This window comes from Eretmochelys imbricata, chromosome 5 (assembly GCF_965152235.1).
Source record: "Eretmochelys imbricata isolate rEreImb1 chromosome 5, rEreImb1.hap1, whole genome shotgun sequence".
NCBI lineage: Eukaryota > Metazoa > Chordata > Testudines > Cheloniidae > Eretmochelys > Eretmochelys imbricata.
This window is the reverse complement of record NC_135576.1, coordinates 75,545,660-75,573,075: the sequence shown is the minus strand read 5'-3', so window position 1 is coordinate 75,573,075 and position 27,416 is coordinate 75,545,660. Positions and strand designations below refer to the sequence as shown.

At 41.4% G+C, this 27,416-nt stretch overlaps 1 protein-coding gene across 4 annotated transcripts in view; it reads right to left on the bottom strand.

The window, feature by feature from the left end:
* Positions 1-22,946, bottom strand: part of DMXL1 (Dmx like 1) — a 146,037-nt gene extending 123,091 nt beyond the window's left edge. For 3 of the 4 annotated variants that reach the window (XM_077817357.1, XM_077817360.1, XM_077817358.1), the window contains exons 1-2: positions 22,732-22,946; positions 3,336-3,461 (exon numbers count right to left, since the gene is read on the bottom strand). In XM_077817357.1, the coding sequence (XP_077673483.1) occupies positions 3,336-3,461; positions 22,732-22,818 (213 nt within the window). In that variant the 5' untranslated portion in view covers positions 22,819-22,946. The remainder of the gene's footprint in view (positions 1-3,335; positions 3,462-22,731) is intronic. The other variant, XM_077817361.1, reaches the window with a different exon arrangement.
* Between the last annotated feature and the right edge of the window lie 4,470 nt (positions 22,947-27,416).

The following is a 27,416-nucleotide window of genomic DNA, read 5'->3' as shown; positions in this document are numbered from 1 at the left end:
AGGTAAGGTTAGATTCTTTATCAACTTAAGATTTAAAGAGTATACAAGAAGGTTGCAGTTACCAAAAATGACACAAGGCCAAAACATTAGAAACTCCAATTCAGAGTAAAGATTACATGGGGGGGGAGGGGCGGGGGAGAATCTCACATTCAGAAGTATAGAAATATATATAATTTATCAAAACTTCAGTAAACAAATACACTACTGAGGGCCATCATACCACATTCTTTGTGAAGATTTCTTGTGCCACTGATTATACTGCATCAGTAAAGACAACGCTCCTTAATATACATACTTCCTTGGTCTAGACCAAAGGTGGCAAAGCCGCGCTTGCAGCTCTTTTATAGTTAAAGTGTGGGTCGCGGAGCACCCCCCGCCATTTTCCACTTACCAGACTGGGAGGGAGTTTGGGGCTTTCTGCCCTGTGGCGGGTGGTACAGCTAGGGGCTTCAACCCAGTGGGGAGGGGTGTCTAGAGTTTTCAGTCACTAGTCCTACTGCACCCAGCTCTCAAACTTCTGAAGATTATCGTTTGCGACTTGGAGAGTTGCTAAGTTTGGCCACCCATGGCCTAGACTATGGTGTTACAACACTTACATAAAAGTAGCAAAAGTTAACATAGTGACAAGACACATGCTTACACAGACATTTGGGGGGACATCACAATGTCTTTAAATTTAAGATTTCTGCTTGCACAGTCTGCAGATTATCTAAACCCTTTTGGAAAAAAGTGAAGGTAATGTAGGAGGACATCACTGATGTGATCATTTTATCAGGACAGCAGCTCTTCCCTAGTTTGACAAATCCTTAATGCCAGGGAGAGAAAATGATCAATCACCAGGCTATGGTCAGGGTTCTCATCTGGGATGTGGGAAGCCCAAGTTCAAATCCCTGCTCCACATCAGGCAGATGTGGGAACTGAATCTTCGTCTCCCACATCCCTTGTGAATGCTGAACCACTGGGCTAAAGTTATGAGGACACTACTACCTCCTCCTCCATCTGTTTTGTGAATCTAGGCCTTTAAACAAACATGCCCAGAGACAAAGCGTTTCAGGTCAAGTGACAGGGAATCATAGAAATGTAGGGCTGGAAGGGAACTCAGGAAGTCTAGTCCATCTTCATATGCCGCCAGGACTAAATATACCTTAAAAGGAAAAGGAGTACTTGTGGCACCTTAGAAACTAACCAATATATTTGAGCATAAGCTTTTGTGAGCTATAGCTCACTTCATCGGATGCATAAAGTGGAAAATACAGGAAAATACACGAAAGCTTATGCTCAAATAAATTGGTTAGTCTCTAAGGTGCCACAAGTACTCCTTTTCTTTTTGCGAATACAGACTAACACAGCTGTTACTCTGAAACCTGTAAATATACCTTGATCATCCCTGACAGTTGTCTATCTAACGTGGTCTCAAAAACCATCAATGATGGGGATTCCAGATTCCCATCCATGGTAATTGTCATACAATCCATGGTAATTGTCATGATGTCTGAGATTGGCGCTTACAGTTCCTGTAAGCATCACAGTAACCTATTCCAGTGCTTAGATATCTTTACCATTAAAAATTGTTCCTAATACATAATCTAAATCACCCTTGCTGCACACTAAACTGATAACTTCTTGTCCAATCCCTTGGTGGGCATGGAGAACTACTGATCCATGTCCTCTTTATAAACAATCTTTTGCATATCTGAAGACTTACGTCCTGTCCCATGTCTGCCCCTCCAGCCTTCTCCTCTCAAGACCAAATATGCCCAATTCTTTCAGCCTTTCCCCATAGGTCCCCATGTTTTCTAAATTTCCTGTTTTTGTTGCTCCCCTGTAGATTCTCCAATTTGGTCACATCTGTGTCTTATTCAACCCAAACAAGAAGAAAAAAAAACAAAAACAAAAAAACCCCAACCCTTTTTCAATTTGCTGAAACTTGTGATTTTTTGTATTCAGTTCAACCCTAACATTTCCCCCCAGCTCTCTGGGGCTGAAAGTGAACTGAAGAGTCAATTATTTGCCCCATTCTACTTGCAGCACACCATTTTCACTGCTGGAAATTAACTGGAGTCAGAATCAGGTATGGTGTAATCTGTTCATTTACATAACACCTGTTATTCTTAAATCAAGACAGACCTAGCCACACAGAAGTAACTCTGGAAACCCCCAGATCAGTTGCAGCAAAGCTTCTCACTGCTTCCCACCCTTATCTACAGCCACCCTCCAACAGATCTTTCTGAGGCTGCCCTATCAGCTTCCAATCAAAAGGCAGCACCAGATTAGTCACCTGCTGTATCTTGGCCTATCATTGCTTAGCAGATTCATCACTTGATATAGTACCACATCAGTGAGCAATTAATCCACATTAGAACTTTCCACTTGTGCACATTATTTTCTTGGAAATGTTAGTGTTCAACGGCTATGTAGTTATAACTTTCTAGGTTGGACTGGTTAATTTTTACATATTTTGATTTAAATGACTGACACATGCAGAACATTTAAGCCAAGTGAACTTAAGTTATGTTGCGTAGCAAGACATCAAGACCATCCATGAATGACAATTTCAAGAATGTAATTTGTTTCTTTTTTTCATACAAGTATCTTGTTATTGCGCAAGCATTCAAAAGCTCTAGATAAGATAAGGGCCTTCTTGCACTAAGTGCTGTTCAAACACAGTAGACATGGTCTCTGCCCTAAATAGCGCTTTATAACAGAGGTAAAATGCAGCAGGTGAGAAGAAAAGGAAGAGAGGATAAGGGTAACAACAGTAAGATCATCCAATTATACAGACTAGTAGGTTCAGAATACATTTTCTTCTATTTAATGTGAGTAAATAATGAGCAGTCTCCTTTTACCAGCCTGTCTGGTAAAAGGAGACTGGTAAAACGCTCTACTGGCAATACAAATCTGCATGTTGCTTATGCACCTTAGCGTCATATTCACATACTTACTAACATGAAGTCAGAAAATATATATATATATATATGACAGGACCTTCGCCAATACTCAACCTCCTCAACTCGTTTGTCAGATTTTCACCATCTCCTCTGTGCCTTCTTCCATGCAACTGCCTATGCATTTTACGACCTTCCTGAGCTCATTTGCAAGGTCCCTCTCCGAGTATGCCATTAATTCTTTATTTGAGAGGCACTTCTGCTATGCGGCCGACAGTGAATTAAGTTAAGTTAAGTTTTGCCTATTGTTATTCCCTTGACCTCTGTCTACTTGTTTGTGCTTAAACTGTGAGCTTCATAACTACCTGGAAAGCACTATTATGTGGTGATCCCTCCCATAAATTAACACTACAACATGGTCTGTGCATTATTAGTAACATTACCACATACCTTCCCTTGCTGCATTGAGCAGTCCACACATCCCACTTGAATATTCCCATGTTTCGCTCCAGGGATTATTTGTAATCTTTCAAAATCAGTCCCCAATATAACGATATCACATCCTGATGCATAAGCCTGTAAAAAGAAACAAAACAAGAGTTACAGTAATTCTACAACTACTTAATACCACCACCTCTAGATACTATATGAAGATAAATCAGTGAAGTACAGATATCCCTTTTGATGCACTTCTTTATAGAAGCTATCCTTGGTTCATCATCATTCATGTATACCAGTGGTCACCAAACAGTAGATCATGATCGACTGGTTGATCCTGGAACCTCTGCCAGTCGATCGCGATCTCTAGGTGCTAAAAGTCTGGCAACGCAGCGGGTCTAAGGCAGCCTGCCCTGGTCCCAGAAGCAGCTGGCACCATGTCTCTGTGACCGGGAAGGGGTGGGGTTCAGGCTGCTTCCGCACGCTGCCCCCACCCTCCAGTGCCGACTCCACACCTACCCCACGGGGGCAGCGCTTGCAAGTGCAGGCAGCACATGAAGACCTGCTGCCCCCCTCCAGGGCTGCAAGCGCTGTTCCCGCAGCTCCCACGGGGTTGGTGCTGCGGGGACAGGGGCAGCAGCAGTGCATGGAGTCGCCTGCCCCCCGCCCCTCCAGGGGCTGCAGACATGCCAGCCGCTTCCAGGTGCGGCGAGGGGCCGGGGCCTTAGCCTTAGCCCCACTGCACTGCTAACCGGGAGCTGCCTGCAGTAAGCGCCTCCTGGCTGGAGCCTTCACCATGCACCTCCTCCTGCACTCCAACCCCCTGCCCCAGCCCTGAGCCCACACCCGAGCTCCCTCCCAGAGCTTGCACCCCTCACTCACTCCTTCACCCCAATCCTCTGCCCCATCCCGGAGCCCCATCCCACACTCTGAACCCCTCGGCCCCAATCCAGAGCCTGCACCACCTCCCGCACCCCAACCCCATGCCTAGTGAAAGTGAGTGAGGGTGGGGGAGAGCAAGTGACAGAGGGAAGGGGGAAATGGAGTGAGCAGGCGGAGCCTCAGAGAAGGGGTGGGGTAGATAGATCCTGGGTTGATCTTAAATTCAAAAAGTGATCTTGTGCATAAAAAGGTTGGAGACCACTGATGTAGACTATTGACCTATGACTCCATCATATCTTTTTAACACTACTACAGGGGTATAATATTGATAAGTTTGAATTGCCATTAGCTTAAAACATGCTAGGGGCAAACAGAAGGATACACATAATTGGGCTATTAGGTTTTGCTATCGTAGAAAGGCCTGTTTTATTAGTAAGAGGCCTAGTGTGATGAGCTTATGTCAAGGATTCATTTCAGGTGAACCAAACAACATTATGAGGTCATGGTAGCAACTCTCATTCAAGTTTATAGCTCACTTTCTATTAAAATTCTGATTTTGCCATATGTCAAGGTTCCTCCCCCACTCTGAACTCTAGGGTACAGATGTGGGGACCTGCATGAAAAAACCTCCTAAGCTTATCTTTACCAGCATAGGTCAAAACTTCCCCAAGGTACAAAATATTCCCCCCCGTTGTCCTTGGACTGGCCGCTACCACCACCAAACTAAAACTGGTTACTGGGGAAGAGCTGTTTGGATGCGTCTTTCCCCCCAAAATACTTCCCAAAACCCTGCACCCCACTTCCTGGACAAGGTTTGGTAAAAAGCCTCACCAATTTGCCTAGGTGACTACAGACCCAGACCCTTGGATCTTAAGAACAATGAACAATCCTCCCAACACTTGCACCCCCCCTTTCCTGGGAAATGTTGGATAAAAAGCCTCACCAATTTGCATAGGTGACCACAAACCCAAACCCTGGGATCTGAGAACAATGAAAAAGCATTCAGTTTTTTACAAGAAGACTTTTAATAAAAAATAGAAGTAAATAGAAATAAAGAAATCCCCCCTGAAAAATCAGGATGGTAGATATCTTACAGGGTAATTAGATTCAAAAACATAGAGAACCCCTCTAGGCAAAACCTTAAGTTACAAAAAAGATACACAGACAGAAATAGTTATTCTATTCAGCACAATTCTTTTCTCAGCCATTTAAAGAAATCATAATCTAACACATACCTAGCTAGATTACTTACTAAAAGTTCTAAGACTCCATTCCTGGTCTATCCCCGGTAAAGACCAGCATATAGACAGACACACAGACCCTCTGTTTCTCCCCCTCCTCCCAGCTTTTGAAAGTATCTTGTCTCCTCATTGGTCATTTTGGTCAGGTGCCAGCGAGGTTACCTTTAGCTTCTTAACCCTTTACAGGTGAGAGGAGCTTTCCCCTGGCCAGGAGGGATTTCAAAGGGGTTTACCCTTCCCTTTATATTTATGACACCATAATTACTGCAGTAGACTTCTCAACAAGTCTGCTTTTCATCTTGAATTTCCCTATGTACTATCCCATGTCTTCCCCATCCCCCACAAAATAAATAAATCTGAAGTCAGATAATATATAGACAGTCAAAGTTGAAAGGCCCTTTTGATTTTTGAAATAAGATCTATTTGTAATGTTCTCAGACTACTGAAGGTAGAAATTGTCAGGTCATTTTACTGGCCCCTAAAAGAACCTGTAACTTGACTATGTTTTGGAAAATTTTAATTTTCAGTTATTCCCTGGGAACACTGGGACCTCTAAGATCATCAGAAGTTAGGCAGAAATTAGTTCTACTGGCATAAATATCTGCTGGCTGATTTGAATCAAGCATGAACATATGTTGTCATTCTATCTAATCACAGTACAATGCGCCTTGACAGAAATAAAATGCAACAGTCCACAACAATTTCACATAGTGTTTGTAAATACTCCTCAAAATCTAGAAGTCGGAAAACTTAGTTAAGGTTGTATAAACTATTAACTCTGATTCTAGGTGAATACTCATCCTAGGTTTGCTTGCCATCCTGTTTATTCACCAATAATCCCTCTATATTCAACCACTATGCCCCTTTCACATTTCTAGTAATATGCCATGCTTGATTTTGGTGAAGAGAACTGGAGTTATGGAGATGACTTTAGTATGGAAGTTTCATGATGATCATCAATTCATGCTGGATATAACCACCACAGAATCCCATTTATCTGATCTAACTGGGACCAGGACCAGAACTGTAATAAAAAAATCAGATAATCTGGAGAATGGGAAAGTATGAGGCTGCAGTGCTATCTAGCGGCCACAGGAGAGACCGCCTGCTTCTGGACTTATGTAGGCTGGTTGTTCAGTTAATACGGAGAGCAAGATAATGGAGGGTCGGATATACAGGGTTCTACTCTACTGTTTTATAGATACAACTTTACAAAGCTCCTCCTCTTAGTCCCATATTATAGGTACTCTCATGAGCAATGTCCTTTCTCCACTTCAACTGCATATGACACGAAGCAACATGACCCTGGATTTCTTATCCTTTCTGCGAACTGTAGATGCACCACTGTCTTACCACTATGCTCCCACGTTCCTTAGCTTATTAGGGTTGTTGATTAATCGCAGCTAACTCATGCAATTAACTCCAAAAAATTAATTGTGATTAATCACAGTTTAATCGCACTGTTAAACAGTAAAATACCAACTGAAATTTAATATTTTGGATGTTTTTCTACATTTTCATATATATTGTATTCTGTGTTGTAATTGAAATCAAAGTATATATTTTTATTACAAATATTTGCATTGAAAAAATGATAAAAGAAATAGTATTTTTCAATGCACCTCATACAAGTACTGTTTTGCAATCTTTGTCATGGAAGTGCAATTTACAAATGTAGATTTTTTTTTTGGTTACATAACTGCAGTCAAACACAAAACACTGTAAAACTTAAAAGCCTACGAGTCCACTCAGTCCTACTTCTTGTTCAGCCAAATCACTAAGACAAAACAACTTTGCTTACATTTACAGGAGATAATGCTGCTGGATTCTTATTTATAATGTCACCCAGAAAGTGAGAACAGGCATTTGCCTGGCACTTTTGTAGCCAGCATTCCAAGGTATTTACGTGCCAGATATTCTAAACATTTGTATGCCCCTTCATGCTTCGGGCACCATTCCAGAGGACATGCTCCATGCTGATGCTTGTTAAAAAAATAAAGCATTAATTAAATTTGTGACTGAACTCCTCGGGGGAGAATCGTAGGACCCCTGCTCTGTTTTACCCACATTCTTTCACATATTTCATGTGATAGCAGTCTCGGATGATGATCCAGCACGTTATTCATTTTAAGAACACTTTCACTGCATATTTGACAAAATTCAAAGAAGGTATCAATGTGAGATTTCTAAAGATAGCTACAGCACTTGACCCAAGATTTAAGAATCTGAAGTGCCTTCCAAAATCTGAGACAGACGAGGTGTGGAACATGCTTTCAGAAGTCTTAGAAGAGCAACACTCTGATGAGGAAACTACAGAACCCAAATCACCAAAAAAGAAAATCAACCTTCAGCTAGTAGCATCTGACTCTGAAAATGAACATACGTCGGATCCACACTACTTTGGATTGTTATAGAGCAGAACCTGTCATCAGCATGGACTAGACGCACATCCCATGGAATGGTGGTTGAAGCATGACGAGACATATGAATCTTTAGTGCATCTGGCACAAATATCTTGCGACTCCAGCTACAATAGTGCCGTGAGAACACGTGTTCTCATTTTCAGACAACACTGTAAACAAGAAGCGGGCAGCATTATCTCCTGCAAATGTAAACAAACTTGTTTGTCAGCGATTGGACTGAGTGGACTTGCATGCTCTAAAATTTTACCTTGTTTTATTTTTGAATAAATCCAGGGTTTTTGTACATAATTCTACATTTGTAAGTTCAACTTCCATGATAAAGAGATTGCACTATAGTACTTGTATTAGGTGAACTGAAAAACACTATTCTTTTGCTTTTTTTTAAACAGTGCAAATACTTGTAATCAAAAATATAAAGTGAGCACTGTACACTTTGTATTCGGTGTTGAAACTGAAATCGATATTTGAAAACGTAGAAAACATCCAAAAAATTTAAATAAATGGTATTAACAGTGCAATGAATCATGATTACTTTTTTTTTTTTAATCACTGGACAGCCCTAATTATTATTGAGAATCAAATATAATGTTTAAGTGCATCTTTAGAATAGCGTTCAGTGTAAGACCGAGATCGATGTACTTTCTCTGCCATTCAAAATTTACACTGATTGGCACATACCACACATTTGAAGCTTTCTGCTAGCCTCACAGTAGGAGTAAGCCCTATATTGGCATGAATGCGCCTAGCCAAAGATGGCTGATCCCAAAGAATTAGTGGCTGACAAAGCCTTTGGAAAGCTGTTGCCAATTAACATACAGAGAAAAATCTTCAGCTTGTCAGCTCTTGGAAGACCCTACTATTTGGTTGTTGTACAGAGAAGCTGATGGGGCAGTATTCATACCCAAGAGTCTGATTAACCACAAAGCTAACGGTGCCAAATGTGTAGGCAGGAGTACTCTGGTCTTTGGCCCCTGACTAACAGACACATACAAGGGAGCTCTGCTGGTGACAGGCCCCTGATGTTCCTTTACTATTGCTGTCTCAGTTTGACAAGACCTGTTTTGAGGAGCTACGGTTATGCAGTAGTCTGGCTGATTGGCAGTACTCGTCACCTGCCCCAAGAGGGTTATCTGTAGTACTGAACTACTCTGCACTCACCAGCGTTTATCTGAAAGCAGGGAGTGCGATGCTGATCTAGTCAAGTGAAAGCTGCAGTGGAGTGCTGTATGTACTTTCTAAAAGCGCTGACTAATGCAGTGCTGACAGTAACATGAGGTGGCTTAAACTTGCCTCCCCTTAGAATATTGCTCAGCATAAAAGATTACTTCCAATGCTGCTCCTTGTTAACAGGTTGAAATGAACACCTGAAAGGAGAGACTAGAGCACATTTAAGAGGAATATGTCCCAGACAAGCAGAAATAATCTTCTACGCACTTTTGGAAGAACACGGCTCAGAAGCATCTTCTGCCTCATGCTTTGTTTTGTCTTCCCACATCAATCTGACTGGATGACATTCCTGTACCTCAAAAGAGCCAAATTAAAAGAGAAATTGTAGCACCAGAAGCGACAAAAACTTGAGGGACTTTAGAACAAGTCTAAGGCTGCTGGAAGCAAAACAACCCTATCTCCCAATGAACAGACCCTACTCATGTGCCAGTAACCCATAGGTCTTGTCTGTCTCAAGAACTACAGTAAAAGAATAAAGACCCACGTTTGGTTATGTAGATGTGACAAAGAGCATACTTTAAGACATCTAATAGACTAACAGATAGTTCTGAGCAAAGCAGTTCTGTACTTTAACCGTAAGAATGTACAAAAAAGGAATGCAAAGAACATTTCGGCTGATTTATATTTATGCTGGTTGCTTGCCTCAGACTTAATTTTTTCGGATATGTTTAGCCACCATTCAGAATGAGAGTGAAAAAAATAAGTTTTGCCCATCTAAAACATTTCTCAACCAAATGGATGTCAGAAGCTCTATTGCCTTTGTGCTTTGGAACAGGGACTTGAAGTTTGCCCTGGTGTCAGGGATGTGCCTTTTTTCCATTGCAGTGAAAATGCACCTAAAGTTGCTCTCGATGCTCCTCTTTCTAGCACCCATTGGCCAGCAGGAGTTGACATCTCAATAGTAAATAAGCAATGATAGGTAATGCAGGCATAAGCCATGAACAGCCTTTGAAGTGAAAACAAGTAGCTTATGTTTGGTGTGAGAGAGAAGGGGAAGCCAGTGGAAAGATAAAAAAAGGGGGGCTCATATGTGATAGGCTAGGAAAATGATCTTTGCAGCAGCATTCCGAATGGATAAACTATTCTCCAACTAAACGTTTTCAAACTTGGTTGAAAACTTTTTACATGAGTGGTGAGAAAAGAAAAATTCCCCCCATTTTTAAAAAACACTCACCTAGGAGTGATCTTGTTCAGACCTCCATCTTTGGAAGATCACTGATACGAAAAATAAGCAAAGAAGGTAAGTGCCTGTGGTGACCGTGGGGATGGGAAGCAGAAGGGGGATGATTGTGTGTAAAAACAGTGAGTGTGTGCATTAGGACGGTAAGGGAAATTGTTGTGCAAGTGGAACTGCAGCAGGCTGTATTACCGCCTATCCACTGTTGCATCTTACTGCTTCATCCTTTTCCACTCTGCCAAATACGGCAATATACTGGGAGATGGAGAGTGGCTTCTTTGACAAATGTATATGGAACAAGGTCTGAAGACATGCTGAAGCATGTCCCTCCATAAAGCAGCTATTATACCTTCCTTTTAAGTCCCTTTTCAACACATACCTCTAAAATGACAAACCCTCTCCTGGGGGTTGTAATCCTTTAACAAGTGAAACAATACCAGCTTTAACATGTGGATGCTGGGTGATGTTAGCAGCCTGTGATATACAGGATGTTAGACTAGATGATTTAGTGCTCCCTTCTGGCCTTTAACTCTGAGTACTACAGTAAAGTACCACTTGATGATGGTTAGCTGTCAAAGACTGGAATGTGGGCACTTATGCCTAGTAGAAAGAGCAGGAACTGGTAATCTGAAATTGGAGCTGAGTGTCAGAGCTAGGTTACCTGGAGTGAGGAATTCCAGGGGCCAAGGCTATCGTGACCCTGGATGAATGCTTTGAGCAATCAGCACTCTGCTTCTTTTGTTGGTCTTAAGAGCAAGTCTGCTGATCCTCTGAGCCAATTGGGCAGTTTAGCCAATCAGGTGGCCCAACTGGGGCCCAGGTTTGCTTGTTAGACTTCTTGGGGGTGGGAGGGGTGTTAAGCTAGCAGGTAAGAAGGCTAGCTGCAGGACCTTGCTGCTGACACTAGCAGGTGGCCTGAAGAGACTTTAGTATCTCTAGTCTACTTATAATTTACAAATAGATACGTAATAAGTATGCATAACTTCACATTCCTTTTATTGCAACTTTTCTCCCTTTCCTTCTCATCTAGACCCACAACTTGACTCAGTCTTGATAGAAGCTCTTAATGGCAGGACTGTACATCTGTATAACACCCACCACAAAGCCTCAATCCTGATTGTGTTATGCTATCACACAAAGGCCCCCAAACAAAAACAACTAGATCCCGGATACATTTTTCTGGGGTTATAATAATAATTATCACAGTGAAGTGATGGGGTAATTTGTAAATCACAGATTACAAATAAGCATAAAGTTTTCATACAGTTTTCCAAAGAGGAAGCAACTACGTCAGCATATATATATGGAATGTAATCTAGAAATATTACTCAGACTTTACGAGCAGAAGTGACCATCATGATCATATAGTCTGACCTCCTGCACATTGTAAGCCACAGAACCTTGCCCACCTACTCCTGTTATAGACCCCTAATGTTTGGCTGAGTTATTGAAATCCTCAAATCACAATTTGAAGACTCCAAGTTACAGAGAATCTATCATTTATTCTAGTCTAAACCCATACCCCATGCTACAGAAGAAGGTGAAAAAAGCCCAGGGTCTCTGCCAATCTGATCTGGGGAAAAATTCCTTTCTAACCCCAAATATGATAAATTAGACCTTGAATATGTCAGCAAGACCCACCAGCCACACACCTGGGAAATAATTCTCTGTAGTAACTCAGACCCCTCTCTATCTAGTGTTCCATCTCTGGCCATTGGGGATATTCACTACTAGCAGTTGCAGATGGACCACATGCCACTGTGGTCAGTCTCATCCTACCATCCCCTCCATAAACTTATCAAGTTCAGTCTTGAAGCCAGGTAGGTTTTTGCCCCTTGGAAGGCTATTCCAGAACTTGACTCCTCTGATGATTAGAAACATTGATCTAATTACAAGCCTAAACTTGTTGATAGCCAATTTATACTACTTGTTCTTATGTCAACGCTGGCCCTTATCTTTTAAACTCCTCCTCTCCCTCCCTGGTATTTATCCCTCTGATGTATTTATAGAAAGCAATCATATCTCCCCTCAGCCTTCATTTTGTTAGGCTAAACAAGCCAAGCTCTTTGAGTCTCCTCTCATAAGGCAGGTTTTCTGCACCTATTCCAGTTTGAATTCATTGTTCTTAAACATGTGAGACCAGAACAGAGCAAAGCATCCCAGATGAGGTCTCACCAGTGCCTTGTATAATGGTATTAACACTGCCCTATCTCTACTGGAAATATCTTGCTTGATGCATCCTAGGATTCCATTAGCTTTTTTCACAGCCATATCACATTTATAGCTCACAGTCCTCTTGCAACTAACCAATACACCCAGGTCTTTCTCCTCCTGTCGCTAAGTCCTTAGCTTATAGCAAAACTTCTTGTTGTTAGTCCCTAAATGCATGACCTCACATTTTGCACTATTAAATTTCATCCCATTTCTATTACTACAGTTTTCAAGGTCGTCCAGAAATTCTTGTAGAATATTTCGGTCCTCCTCCATATGGACAACACCTCCCAACTTTGTCATCCACAAGTTTTATTAGCACACTTCCACTTTTTGTGCCAAGGTCATTAATGAAAATGTTAACTAAGATTGGTCTTAAGACCGATCCCTGAGAACCTTCACTAGCAACCTCAGTCCAGCCTGACAGATCATCTTTCAGTATGACCCAGTGTAGCCTCGCTTTAACCAATTCCTTACCTACCTTTCAATTCTCATATTAATCCTAATCTTCTCCAATTTAATTAATAATTTCTCATAGGGAATTGTATAAAATGGCTTTCTGAAATCCAGATAGATTGGATCTAAAAAAATCAGTTATCCTCTCAAAGAAGATCAGGTTGGTCTGGCACAATCTACCTTTTGTAAAGCCATGTTCTATTTTATCCCAATTACCGTTCAGCTCTATATCCTTAACTACTTCCTCTTTCAAAATTTGTTCCAAAAGCTTGCATACAATTGAGGTCAAACTCACTGGCCTGTAGTTTCATGGATCACTTTTTTTCCTTTTCTTAAAAAGGACTATTGTAGTAATTCTCCAGTCATAGGACGTGACCCCGAGTTTACAGATCATTAAAAATTGCTACTATTAGGCTTGCAATTTCATGTGCTATTTCCTTTAATATTCTTGGATGGTGATTATCCAAGCCCCCAAATTTGATCTCAGTAAGCTGTTTCAGTTTAGCTTCAACATCCTTATTTTCATTAGCCCCTCTGCCACCACCCGTAAGCTCAGTACCCTTATTAAAAACTCAGTACCCTTATTAAAAACTGATCCAAAGTATTTGTTTAGGTGTTCAGCCATGCCTAGATTATTGTTTATCTCCCCCCACCCCCAGTGCTTAGCAGTCCCACTTCTTCTTTCCTTGTTTTCTAAAAGACTATAGAACCTTTTAGTATTGATTTTAACTTCCTTTGCAAGGTCCAACTCTGCTTGGGTTTTGGCAGTTCTCATTTTCTGACTTTCAAGAGGTTTTTTTCCTTGCTGATCCATTCCATCTTTCATTCCCTGTAGGCACTCTCTTAATGACCTGTCTGAGATGCTTGGTCATCCAGTGTGGTCTGCAACTCTTCCCTACAAATTTTATCCACTTGCTTGGGATGCAGGCTTCACATTAGCTTCGGCATCTTTGCTTTAAACCAATTCCAAGCCTCCTCCACATTCAGATCCTTGAGTTCTTCAGTCCTGTCTACTTCCTTAATTCCCCTATTTTTTTAAAGTTTGCTCTTTTGAAATCAAGGACCCCCTAATTGCAGACCTATTTTTGTTTATCCTTCCATTTAGTTTAAATTGAATTAGTGCATGATCACTCAAAACAAGGCTGTCCCCTATAAACAATTCTTCTATGAGGTCCTCTCTACTCAACAATACTAGATCTAAAATGCTATTCACCTCTTGTTGGTTCAGCTATCCCATCCAGGAAAATCTGGGCCCTACTATTATTAGTAGCACTTGTCCTCCAATCTACATCTGGGAAGTTAAAGTCTCCCATAACCAAACAATTCCCAGTAGTATTTATTTAATTAAAAATGTTGAAGTGCTGTCTATTCATATCCAAGTTGGATCCTGGGGCTCTGTAGCATACCCCAAGCACTATCCCAGGGGAGCCTGTGGTAGCTTTCTTCCCCAAAGTGATGTTGACCCAGACTCTGTCTTATCCATTCCATCACTTCTAATTTCTTTACAGTCTACCTCATCATTAACATACAATGCTACTTCACCACCTTTACCTTCATTTCTGTCTTTCCTGAACAGAACATACTGTTCAATACATGTAGCCTAGTCATAACTACTACTACACCATATTTCTGTTATCCCTGTATCATCTGGTTTTACTTCCGGCATGAGTAGATCTAGTTCCTCCATTTTGTTACCCAGGCTCCTTTCCTTGGCCTATTGACATCTTAGTTGTTTCTGCCTGGCTTTCCCGAGGTTTCTCACTGGATTAGGTACAGTCATTGTACTCTCAATGCCAATAGCAATGATGCCATCTTTCCTCTTGATGTCCATTCTCCTATCCTCTGCTGTTCCTTTCTCCATTGCTGTATCCTCTCTTTCTTGATTATCCTCCTGCTCAGTATTAGGATCAGGCGTAGAGAGTACATGAGCATCTCCCTACCATCATCTCCCCCAAATTCCTAGTTTAAAGCTTTTTTAAATCAAGTATGACATCCTCCATCCCAAAAGTCTATTTCCCTCCCTACTCAAGAGGAATCCATCCCATGAGAACAGTCTTCTGTCCGTGAATATCTCCCAACGGTCAAACATCCCACAACAAAATGGAGGCTAAGTGGTGCTGCCTGAGTCATTTTTTGATCATCATAATCTTGTCTCACTTTCATTCTCCACCTCTATGGACAGGCAGAATTCCACTGAAGATCATCTTAACCTCTATTTTGTTAAGTGTCTTCCCCAGCATGGCCCAGTCTACCTTAATGCGTTCTAGTGAAAATCTAGTAGTATCATTTGTTCCCACATGAAGGATAATGAGTGGATTCTTTCCTGCTCCCATTGGGATCGTCTTCAGCCTCAGGTCCACATCCCGTATCTTAGCTCCTAGCAGAAAGCACACTTCTGTTCTACATATCAGCTCTGGTGACAGGTCTGTCTGTTGGTAGTCAATCATGTAGCCCTGCTTCTTCCTGGTGTTGGTTTGATTCTCCGGCCCTCCTTCTGGCTGCAAGTCCTCATCTTCTGTTCTCTGTATTCTTGAGACTTACTTTAGTATTCTCGTAAATACAACGATCTCCCAAACACTCACTTTTTATGCACCCAACTTTACCTGCATTTGTGAATTAGTTCCTCAACTGGATCATTCAGTTCATACCTTGTCACATTTTTGTACTTATGGGTCTGCAACTTATTGTTTTCATAAAAGATAACTTTTGTATCCAAGAACAGGAGTCACCGGTTGTTGATAGTTTCTCCTCGACTTCCATGCCAAGAACTGAGTTCAGGGCTCACCATTTCACATACCATAGCCAATAACTTCATAAACACCTGAAATACTATAAAGAATGCAGTTCCGTACAATCTTTTGCCAGTATAACATGTGTCTGAACAAGCAGGACTATCCCAGTAAGGTTCTTCTAGTATAAACTAGGTCTAAGTGTTAGCGACGTCTCTGTAGTGGAAAGAGAACCTTTAACTGTAGTTTTGGCAGGTGTAAAGCCTTTCAATTCACCTTTAAAGACTAAAATGTCCCAGGTTATTTGTGGAGTAGTCTGTTCAATGAAACAAGCAGATATTGTTGATATTATCATGCTCCTGGTATGTTTGTTAAACAATGTTTTTAAAACCAATGAACAAAAGCAAACAGGGTAAAACCAGTCAGAACTATGGAAACAAGGATTTTACTAGCTGATGCCTTGCCACCACATATCTGGATTTAGAAAATTATACATCTTTCTGTGCACCTAAGACTGAAAAAAATGAATTTGCACCTGGTATTGGATTTTCACCTCCTTTCTATTTGCTTCTTATCCAACTTCCAGCTATTTTATCCCTGCATCCTAAATTTCTTGAGAGAGGATTAGCAAATGTTTTCCTTTGAAGATAACACTAAGGCAATTTTACAGAATTGTTATCAGAAGCTATTACAGCCAATAATTTAACTGCTACAAAATTCTTTTTTTTTTCTTTAAAGTGGAAACTTTACCTAAGTAACTCCTTAAACATAAGAAAATAAATCTTCTATTGGTGCATTCACATATCTGTAAGAGGGGAGAATTATGTGCAGGAAATTTTTTTTTTAAATTATAACCCTGAACTTGCACATAAAAAATTTAATCTACTAAAACAATAAATTTCTTATGCTAAATCAGGAAATATGGTGCATAAAATAAAAGGCCCCTTTCCTGCACATGTATGGGACTGACGAGTAACTTTGCGTGACAAGCAACGAGTTAGGCAGGTTATTCCCAAGAGAATCTCAACAGAAACTTTATGCCAAGCCAAACCATTGTATCTATGCTATCTTTTATAAAAAGAGTTTTTACAAGTATTTTTTACATGCACGTAAAATAAAACTGCCTTAATTACCAGACTACAACTATACTGTACATATCTTTGAGGAGGATTCTCCTCCCTACACACACCCCCTTTTTTTTCCCCCAAAAGAAACCCCGAAGTGTACTGAAAAGGCATTGCAGATAAAAGTGTAAAGATTTTAAAATATACTGTACTTGAACTAGGAACAAAGCTTTATACCAGAATTCCCCTATTGATTGCACTTTCAAACAGCATGAAGTACCTATTTTTGTTGGGCTGAACAAAATTAACCTTAAAAATTGTGTCTTGTCCTGCACCACAGATGAGTCCAAGTGTGGAAGAAAGTTTAAAAATTTCCCTGTCCCACAATTACAAAAACATAAAAAAGATAATATTAATGTTCCAAAGCTCAGTCATGATGAAGAACTATTGGACAGATTTCAGGCAAGGCTATTTATTAAATGGTTCTCCTCAACCATATGGTAATTACGTGTACATTTTTTATTTTACGTTTTTCTGCTCACACCCAATGTCAAGCAAGAAAGTAAACATTTAGCTTGCAGTATTTATTACCTCTCTTTTTCTAGTGATAAAAAAATATTTCATGAGATTGTATTAATTGCTGCAGTATACTCTTTCCTCCAAAATGTATTACATTTTAAACCTGACATCTTAACTTTAATAAACAAGTTTGTAAAAATATATCTTTGAAAGAAATGACTAAATAAATGGAGCCACACCAACAATATTTTATTTAAGTGACCATTCCAATAATTAAGAAAAAATATAATGGAAGAGAAGTTTCTTCTCCAGTAAAGTACCAGCATTAGAGTAGAGAAATATATAATATGCATATTACCAAGTCATCTGCTCTTTATACTTCCCCGAAATTTCGTAATGACCATTAGAACTTCCGAAGTTCCTCCAAACTCTAGTTTAAACTATTTTTATACATTGTAGAGTCAACAACTGTAAACTCACTACACAAAAGTAGGAGTTAGCACAGTATAAATATTTTTAAAGGACTGTAAGAGTCATGAAAGCAGAAATAAGTAAACAAACATCTGCAAAGCCATTCAACAAAGACAGTGGTGACTGTATTGATTACACAATTTGAGGCAACACCTTGAACAATGCTTCAGATATTAAAGTAGCATCCACAACAAGTGTGGGAGGTAATACGTAAACTTACAGGTCAAGTTGCTTTAAACTGTAGATGTGAGAAAAAACCAAGTAGGTAGCATTTCGGTGAAGTGCCTTACTTGTTGGCTTACATACTCGTGGGCTCTAAAACAGTAGCTCTCAAACTTTTTTACTGATGACCCCTTTCACAGAGCAAGCCTCTGAATGTGATCCCCCCTTATAAATTAAAAACACTTTTTAATATATTTTACACTATTATAAATGCTGGAGGCAAAACGGGATTTGGGGTGGAGGCTGACAGCTCGTGACCCCCCATGTAATAACCTCGTGACCCCATGAGGGGTCCCAACCCCAAGTTTGAGAACTCCTGCTCTAAAACAACAGAGAATTAGTAGTAACAATGACAGTATATACTCTCTGTATTCTAGTACTCAATTCTCATCTTAAGTGTACCGAAACTAAAAATAGCAAATATACATTAGGCTTCACAAGTTGTCTCCTTTCTTGCCACTTCCTTATTTTAGGTCAGTAACTTTTATAGCCTTCTTCCAAAATTCATGATAGAATTCTAGGCTGTAATGCAGTCTGATCTCTCCAATGTCCACTGATATCCAGTCCATATACCAAGACTTTGGTCATTGACAGAAGACAACCAGGGGAAGATCACTGCAACAGACATCTTACCAACATAGCTCTCAGGTCTCCGCCGGATATGCCCATATCCACGTAGCATAGCCTCCCTCAACTTGTCTTCAATTGGAGCAACCTTTATTAGATCCTTTACATCATTTCGTTTCCTATCACAGTCTCCAACCATCTCAACAGCTTCATTTGGACAACATACCCATTACTTTTCCTAGTGGCTGGCCAACTCCCTGTTCTGTACATTACGATTGTATAAAACTGTGATTTGACCACTCTTAAAAAGATGCCAATAAAGTTATCATAAAGAACTTGGGTCAGCTCCTACCATTTGCACCGAGCAACTTTAGTACAATGCCAGGCATCATTCTGGAGGGCACCATTGTCAGTAACCACTGATTCTAGATATTTAAATTCTCTTTCTCCCCGTGATATCTTTTATGCTGAGTCCTCCTTCAGTTCTCATAGAGTGAATGTTGGTATGACTAAAGTGAAGTCCAGCCTGCTCAAAACTATGTTGCCACTGTTCAAAGTTGGCTTACAGTCTTAATCTTCTGCATATATCACCAAGTCATCAGCAAACAGCATGTTCTAAGGTGCACATATTCTCACTTATCACATGCAAGACAACTGAAAAACAAAAGTGCTCAGAAATCCATGTTCAGTGGAACTTACTAGGTTTTGAATCACTAACACTAGGCGGATACAAGTCGAGGAAGACTTGTATTGAGAACCCATGAACTAGAGTATAATCCATCAGGGGGGTCCAGGTGTTTGAGTCACAACTACAATATTGTTTCTGTACTGCTAGTATGAGGGAGGTCCAAACTTGAGGCTGACTAGAATTTATGCTTCAGTATTATCACCAAGGCCATTTTCCTGAAATCTCTTCTAAACAACATGGGTAGTCTTCTAGTTCTATTTTGACAGTTAACATGAAGATTTTTTTGGGGTAGAGTGGAAGGGTTAGAAGAACACTGTCTATGGACTAAACACAATTTGTACAAAAAAAATAGCATTTGTGAACTACTTCTATTTGCAGCCATTTTCATTTGGTTTTGCATGACATTTTAAAAAACTTCCAATGGTTAATTAAAAATTCAAGTAAAGCTTCATACCTCCCACACATTTAACTCTTCATTTCTAAGTGATCATGGTATAAGCACTAACTGGTAGTGACCTAACTAAGCATAGAAGAATGGCTACATTCCAACCCTTATACATCAATTGAAAGATAAGACATTTCTTTGTAGAAAAGTAACTAGTGGGATCAACTCAACTCAGCTTATTTACAGTACCTTTTTTGTGCTCGTTCAAATAGGTGTGGAGAAATCTGATTAAGTTGTACATCATGAGAACCACCACAACATATCTCCCCCCCCCAAAAAGTCAATGAAGGACATTTTTGTTCTCGGGGTTTGAGACTACTGGCTAAAAATTCCATTAGTAATATACTTTCCTGCACACCACAAATATATAAAAGATTTAATGCACATATAGGAATTTCTATGATTATATTTGTGTCAAAACTGCTCTTGTAAATAAAGGTCTCTCAAGGTAGTATTACTCAAAACAGTACTGTTTGGCATATTCCTCCCTCTCAAGAGAAAGCTACCACTTCCAGGTCATTATAGAGTTCTACACACTCTTCTAATCAGACAGGCTGCAATACTGGACAGAATTGCTCAGCAGTCATTCTATGGAAGTGATCCTGATAACCTGAAGTTTTAAAAAAGGAACCTAATGTTATTATAAGACAGATCTAAACTTTAGTATAATTAAAAGATAAGATAGTTCTCTATTTGTCTCGCTTCTTTACTTTACACAATTAATGTCACTTTGCTGTAAAGGAAATTACACTGTTTTTCACGTACAGTTTCATGCTGCTTGTGAGTCACACACAGCACAATAGGTAGAGAAACATTTAAACAAATATGGAAATCTGAAAGTTGGATCCAAAAGCAGGTGCAGTACTGTAAGCTACTTTTAACTTTTTTTTTCCCCCCAAATTGATTGAGCTGACTGTCTATAACAAAGCTTTATTCTGATTACTTCCTCTTTTGAGCAGCAACTTGCAGTTCTGAATCTGCAACTACTCAGGAAAATTCCTGTGATGACATGGAGCCCGCATTACTTCAATAGAGGCCTCCCAGATGGAACTCCTTGCAGGATGATCACGGTGTCAGATAGTGAACAAGTATTTTGTTTTCCAATGTTGTCGTTGTTAAAAAACTCAGCAAAGGAGCACAGGAGTGTGCCGAGTATCCACAAACAAAGATTAAAAATGAGTCTAGCAATCGTTCTCCAATGAATTAGGCAGTAAGTTAAACTGGGTGCAAGACTGAAGATATCCCACAGTTTATAGCACTATCTTGGGTGCTGCTGCTCCAGAGCAAAACTGACAAATCTGCTAAATTCTACTTTGGGCCCCTTCTGATACACTGCAAAACTGACAATTTCATCCACACAAAGACTTAAGCACAACAACAATACCACAGCATCATTTCATGTGAAAAGATAGGAAAAGAATGAGGATAAGATACTCAGATGATGAGGCACCCCAAGAAAGAGGGAGCCAAACCAGGGAGAGAAGAGAAATAGAAGAGAATAGTTTACATTTAGACTGAAGATTGAGTCTTTTGAACTCCATAGTCTATTATCATGAGAATACTTATTCAAGTTTAAAGACAAACAAAACTCATATAAAACTAGTCACTCCACTAAACAAAGGGAGGGTAGAATAGTGGGCTTTGGAGAGTGAAAGGATAAAGAGAAAAATCCTTCTTATGAACAAAAATTAAAAACTGTACAGAAGCCTAATATGTACTTAAAGTGCTATGCACAGTTACTTCCCAGCAGCAGGGTGCATGCAAACAGGAAGTTCAGAAATATTAGCTTTAACGTCAAGATTTTAGAACATAATTCAGAGTTACTATGCAGCAAAAAAAAAAAAGAGTGCCTTTCTGAACTTTAAATGTGCTAAAAATAGCTCTATCTTCAAGGGTTTTTTTCTTTGCCACTCTCAAGGACCTCTAATATATCTCTTAGGGCAGGTCTACACTAATGCCTAAGTATCAAAGGGATAGCCGTGTTAAACTAATGCTTAAGTCAATCTAATTTACTCGCTCAGTGATGTGAAAAAGCCTCACGCGCACCCCCGAGTGATGCAAATTTCACACTGTCCACACTGGCTCTATGTCAGCCAGACGCTCTCCCAAACAACACAGCTTCTACTTCTCGCCAAGATGGAGTAATTATGACCACAGGAGAGGGCGCTCCTGTCAGCATAACAAGTCTTCACCAGATGCACTACAGATGTGCAACTGCACCGATGTAGCGCTGTAGTGCTCACTTGCCATTAGTGTCATCTACTCAAAATGAAATAAAACTCAACTGTTAGCTTATGTCAGTGTAAGGACTTTAAAATATTTTACTCATGTTTTCAAGGTGACATTTATGAAATCTAACATGTAGATTCATTTTCTTAAGGCACCACATACCTACCCTTGCAAACTGAAAAGACACTTGAAAGACACTATGTTACATGTATTTTAACATGCCATTGCTCACATTTATATATATTTATTGCTTATAGCTTTTTCACCACAAGCATCATTAACCATGATCTTAAAAAGGGTGTGGATACTTCTCCCCCCAATACGAGTTCTGAACAGGTGTACTACAGGCCTTAAACTGTGTATTTTGTCATCCTGCGTGTGTACGTGGACAGTGCCTAGCACACCGTGGGTGTGCGCTACTGTACGATAATATTAACAGCCGCAACAGAAGCGCAAGAAATGAAGCGTCCCTACTCATCACACTTTCGCAGCACTTTGATCTCATCAGCTGCGCTGCGCTGCTCCCCCGCCTCTCGTGTCATGTGTCCCCCGTGCACCTGAACCAGCCCATGCCAATCCCACCCCTCCCGGACGCAACCAGCTAGCGACCTGGTTCCCGGCTAGTTCAGGCCACCCTGTGTGGGTGCAGGACGGACGGGGCCGGGAGAAGAGGAGTCTCGTCCCCAGCGGGAGGACAGGACGGAGCGAGTGGGAAGCGGGGGCCCTTGGGCCCGGGGCGGGAGGGGGCGGTCAGCACCCGGGAGTAGCCCTGGGCACGCGGGGGGCTGCCCGGCAGACTGCAGAGGCCCCGCCAGCGGGTGGCTCGGGACAGCTGGGCAGCCCGGCCCAGGACTCACCGTGAGCGGCTGCTCGTGGAGGCTCCCCACGGAGAAGCAGTTGTCCCCGGGGTTCACGGCGCCGGTCAGCACCTGGTGCAGATTCATGGCGCAGAGAACGCGGGGCCCGGCTGGCCTCACTGCAGGCGTCCGGGCGCCGGGCTCACGGTCCGGCCGCCGGGGCGGCAGCGAAGGCTCCACAGCCGCTCGGCCGCTCTCGGTCCTGCAAGCGGCGAAGGCGGTGGCACATAGCTCGGGGCGGGGCCTCACAACCCCGCCTCCCCGCAGGGCGGGTCACAAACACAGTCCCCCTTCCACCGTGCTCCCCGCCTCCGCCGGCACCAGCGAAACAGAACAAAAACGAAATATCGCGAGACTCTGCTCCATGTGACGTCATAGGCTTTCCTGTAGCGGCGAGTGTGCCAGCCCTACCCAGAGACTGGATGTGCGGCAGAAGGTGTTCTCTGCGCGTGCGTGGAAGTAAACTGACGGAGAAAGGAACGTCGGGGGAGGCTGGTTGTCCAGGGAAGTACGTATGGGGTGTCTACGCATGCTCACTAGAGATTTTGATGCTGCTGTCGCTGTTCCGCCAGAGCTGCGAGCGAGCACCCGAGGGCGACGTTAAGGGGATGGAACGGGAGCGTCACAGCGGGGCGCGCTCGCTTGTGCGGTTAACAAGCGCAGTGGCGGTGGCGTTGCCGCATCGGTGTTTTTCCCGTGCGGATTTACCCAGCCTGGGGGGGAGGGGTTAACCGGACGGCGCGATTTGAAAGTATCTCTGTCAGGTTTCAGAGTAACAGCTGTGTTAGTCTGTATTCGCAAAAAGAAAAGGAGGACTTGTGGCACCTTAGAGACTAACCAATGTATTTGAGCATCAGCTTTCGTGAGCTACAGCTCACTTCATCGGAGACACCCGATGTTAGTCTCTAAGGTGCCACAAGTCCTCCTTTTCTTTTTATCTCTGTCAGTGGCGGCTGTTGCTGTGCTGTTAAGAGTTATTAGAAAACCCACTTCCAAACCTCTGAAGTCTCTCTTGTTCCATGTGCCACCCACTGAAAGCTCCGCGTCTGCTAGAAGGGCCCTGGAACTATTGGAGGGATATAAATGGGGAAAAATGCTTCCTGTGTCTAGGGTAACCAGATAGCAAGTGTAAAAAAGAGATGGGCAGAGAGAGCGAGAGAGGGTTGTCCTGGGGTGTTTGCCCCTCCTTTTTATAGTGTCAGTCCCTCTTTGAAAAAGTATTTCCAGTTGACAATCAACAGACAGGGTCTGGTGGAGGAATGAGACCTCATGCTGCGTCTGTTCCAAGATGTAGATCTCCTTGCCCCTCCCTCTTACTTGACAAAGAACGGCCACTTGATAGGAGATGGTGCATCAGTTTGTTGACACCTGACTGGGGCATCTGTTTGCCCTTTATCTTTTATAAACTGGTTTAGGCCATGTCTACACTACAGACTTTACAGCGCACAGTTGAACCACTACAGCTGTGCTGCTGTAAGGTCTCCCGTGTAGCCACTCTTTGCCAGCAGGACAGAGCTCTCCTGTCAGCATAATTAAACCACTCCCAACGAGCAATGTTAGCTATGTTGGTAGGAGCGCCTCTCCTACTGACATAGTGCTGAGCAGTTGTGCTGGTGAAACTTATGTCAATCAGCGGTGTGTTTTTTAGCTACGCCCCAGACTTATCTGGGAAACATCATGATTTCAGCTTATGTTCATAAGTTTAAACATCATATTGCTACATGCATTTTACCATAATATTACTGATCAGCAAATTATGAGTTTTCAAATGATACATCACAAGGCATGCCTTGTACAAAAATTAGTACAATAATGTGTAGGGTGTGAATACAGGGGTGCATTCTGTCACAGGGCACCTGTCTATACCAACCAATAGAAGACAATAAAAACACTAGAGCACATGTAAAGTATGCCTGGTTTGCAGTAGGTGCTGTGAGTAATGGTGTTCATGTACACCAATCTCACATTCCCCATATAAGTAAACAGTATTGACTAAACCAAATGTTCAAAAATCCTAAATCAGGCTCACCAAAAATCATAAGATTTAAAATCATAAGATTACATGAAGATAGTAGATTTGTTGTTCTTTTTATTTTTTCCTGCTTTCTGAGCCGTTAGAGTGCACAAGGGTCACATTTTGAAGCTTTCGCCGCAGCCATGAAGGCTAGAAACTTACTTTTTCTTAGGGCTGTCAAGTGATGAAAAAAATTAATTGCGATTAATCGCAGTTTTAATCCCACTGTTAATAATAGAATACTATTTATTTAAATATTTTTGGATGTTTTCTACGTTTTCAAATATATTGATTTCAATTGCAACACAACATACAAAATATTCACTGCTCGCTTTATATTATAATTTTTTATTACAAATATTTGCACTGTAAAAAAGAAACAAAAGAATGGTATTTCAATTCACCTCATACACGTAATGTAGTGCAATCGTTATCATGAAAGTTGAACTTACAAATGTAGTACTATTTTTTTATATAACTTCACTCAAAAATAAAACAATGTAAAACTTTAGAGCCTACAAGTGCACTCAGGCCTACTTCTTCTTCCTTCTGTAGAGGAGTCGTGGCTTATGGAAGGGGAAGGATTTTTTTATCTCAGAAAGTCAGTATTCTGAAGGGGGAGGGGTGTGAGTTGTGCAGGAGAAGGGTGGATTCTTGATGCTGCTCCTGTTGGGTTGGGTTTCTAAGCTTCCCAGACTTGCATACTTTCCAAAAAGGAAGAGAGTTTCATCTTAGAAACCTGCATTCAGTGTTCAGGGGGAAGCAAGCAATGAAGCATGATGGTGAGGGAGGAGTCTTGCTCTGCTTCTGGAAGGCTGATTTCTGGTACTGGGCTCACCAGGCTCGCCTCCTTTTACTGAGCTAGGTGGGTTCCCTTCAGCTGAGTGAGCCCTTGTTTGCAACAGAGGGTGGATTTTACCTCAGGGACTTGGCATGTGGCAGGGGAGGAGAGGTTGGTGCAAGGAGGCTGAGTTCACTAGGCCCCTGTTTTCTATGGGGTACCCCCTGGAGCAAGGGGCTGATCAGGAGCGATGGGACATGGTGCAGAGCGGTGGGGTGTTGGTCCTCAGAGCAAGGGGCCAGCCATCGGCAATGAGGCATGGCATGGAACGAGGGACTGGGTGGGGTCAATGGGGTATTGCATGGCCAGGATCCCTACTTCTCACCGGAGCCGGGCTGGGAACCACTTCCTCTTCTCTGCTCTCCTCTTCTCACCCTCTGGAGGCGGATTGGGTTACTGTGCCTGACCGCACACATTCAAGTCCCTCCACAGTCGATGCCTCTCTCCCAGCCCAGAAGTATGCAATTAACACAGTTAAAAAAATTAACATGTTAATTTGGTTTTCAGTTCATCACAGGCATTAACTGCGATTAATGGAAAAGCCCTACTTTATCTTTAAGAATGAAGGCTGAAATCATCGCATATCCACTTGACTCCAGGAGTTCGGGCTTTAAGGGCCACGATAATTATCATGAGAATCATGACAAAATCATGAGAATTGGCAACACTGAGTAAATATTAAAATAGGTTGGGGGAGGCCACCTACTTATGGTGAATTTATAATCACTACCAATCTCAACACTTCCATTTGTTTTAGAAATACACAACACCAGTATAACCCATTTAAACTTTCTCGGTTAAATTATATGCTGTTTCTGCACTTCTTTCAACAGGTTTTTACACAGTGCAAAACAGAGGATGAACATTAAGAAACAGCCAATTACCATTAACCACTTGTGTTTTAGTATTATTATACCTTTCACTAAAACCTTGTCTGTATTAAAAAAGAAACAACCAAACAGATCTCTGTTTTTCTCCAAATTTGACACAAAATCTGTTATGTAATGCATGGTTCTCCAGTTTCTGCCAATTAGTAAAGGACCCTTTTTCTCTGTACATTTAGTGGCAATGGAAACGTACGCTTTCATACTTGATGTACCTACAGATATCCTAATACTATCATCTCCCCTTGATTAGTTTTTCAACACAGCTTTAATTTCTCCTACTGTTATGTTAGCAATTTTTGCATGTGTTCTTCAGATACCGCAGCTCCTGTATCAGTTTCCATTCTCATGCTCACATTATTTCTGTTGTTTAATCTAACATGGAGTATTTCAGTCTTGTTCTTCACAACAAAGAGTTCTGGGGAGTGGTTTAAGTAACAAACATCTTATTATGGACAGGCGCAGTTTGTATAACAGATCCTTCCCTATTCACACAGCTGGGCAAAAATGCTGTTGGAGGAAAAATTACTCCTTTTGTTGTATTATTTCCCCTCTGTGGCAAAACAAGCCCAACTTACATATCATCTCTTTTTACCCAGCTCCTGCACTTCACCTCATTTAAACACAAGGAAAATAAGGCCATTGCAGAGAAGCTAAATTAATTCTGTGCATCCGACTTCACTGCAGAGAATGAGAGGGAGATTCCCATGCATAAGCCATTCTTTTTAGGCAATCCTGGTAATTACAGGATGGGAAGCCTGACTTCAGTACCAGGCAAACTGGTTGAAACTATAGTAAACAGAATTATCAGACACATAGATGAACATGATATGTTGGGGAAGAGTCAACACAACTTTTGTACAAGGAAATCATATCTCACAAATCTGTTAGGATTCATTGAGGGTGTCAGCAAACATGTGGACAAGAAAGTCCCGCACCAAAGGCT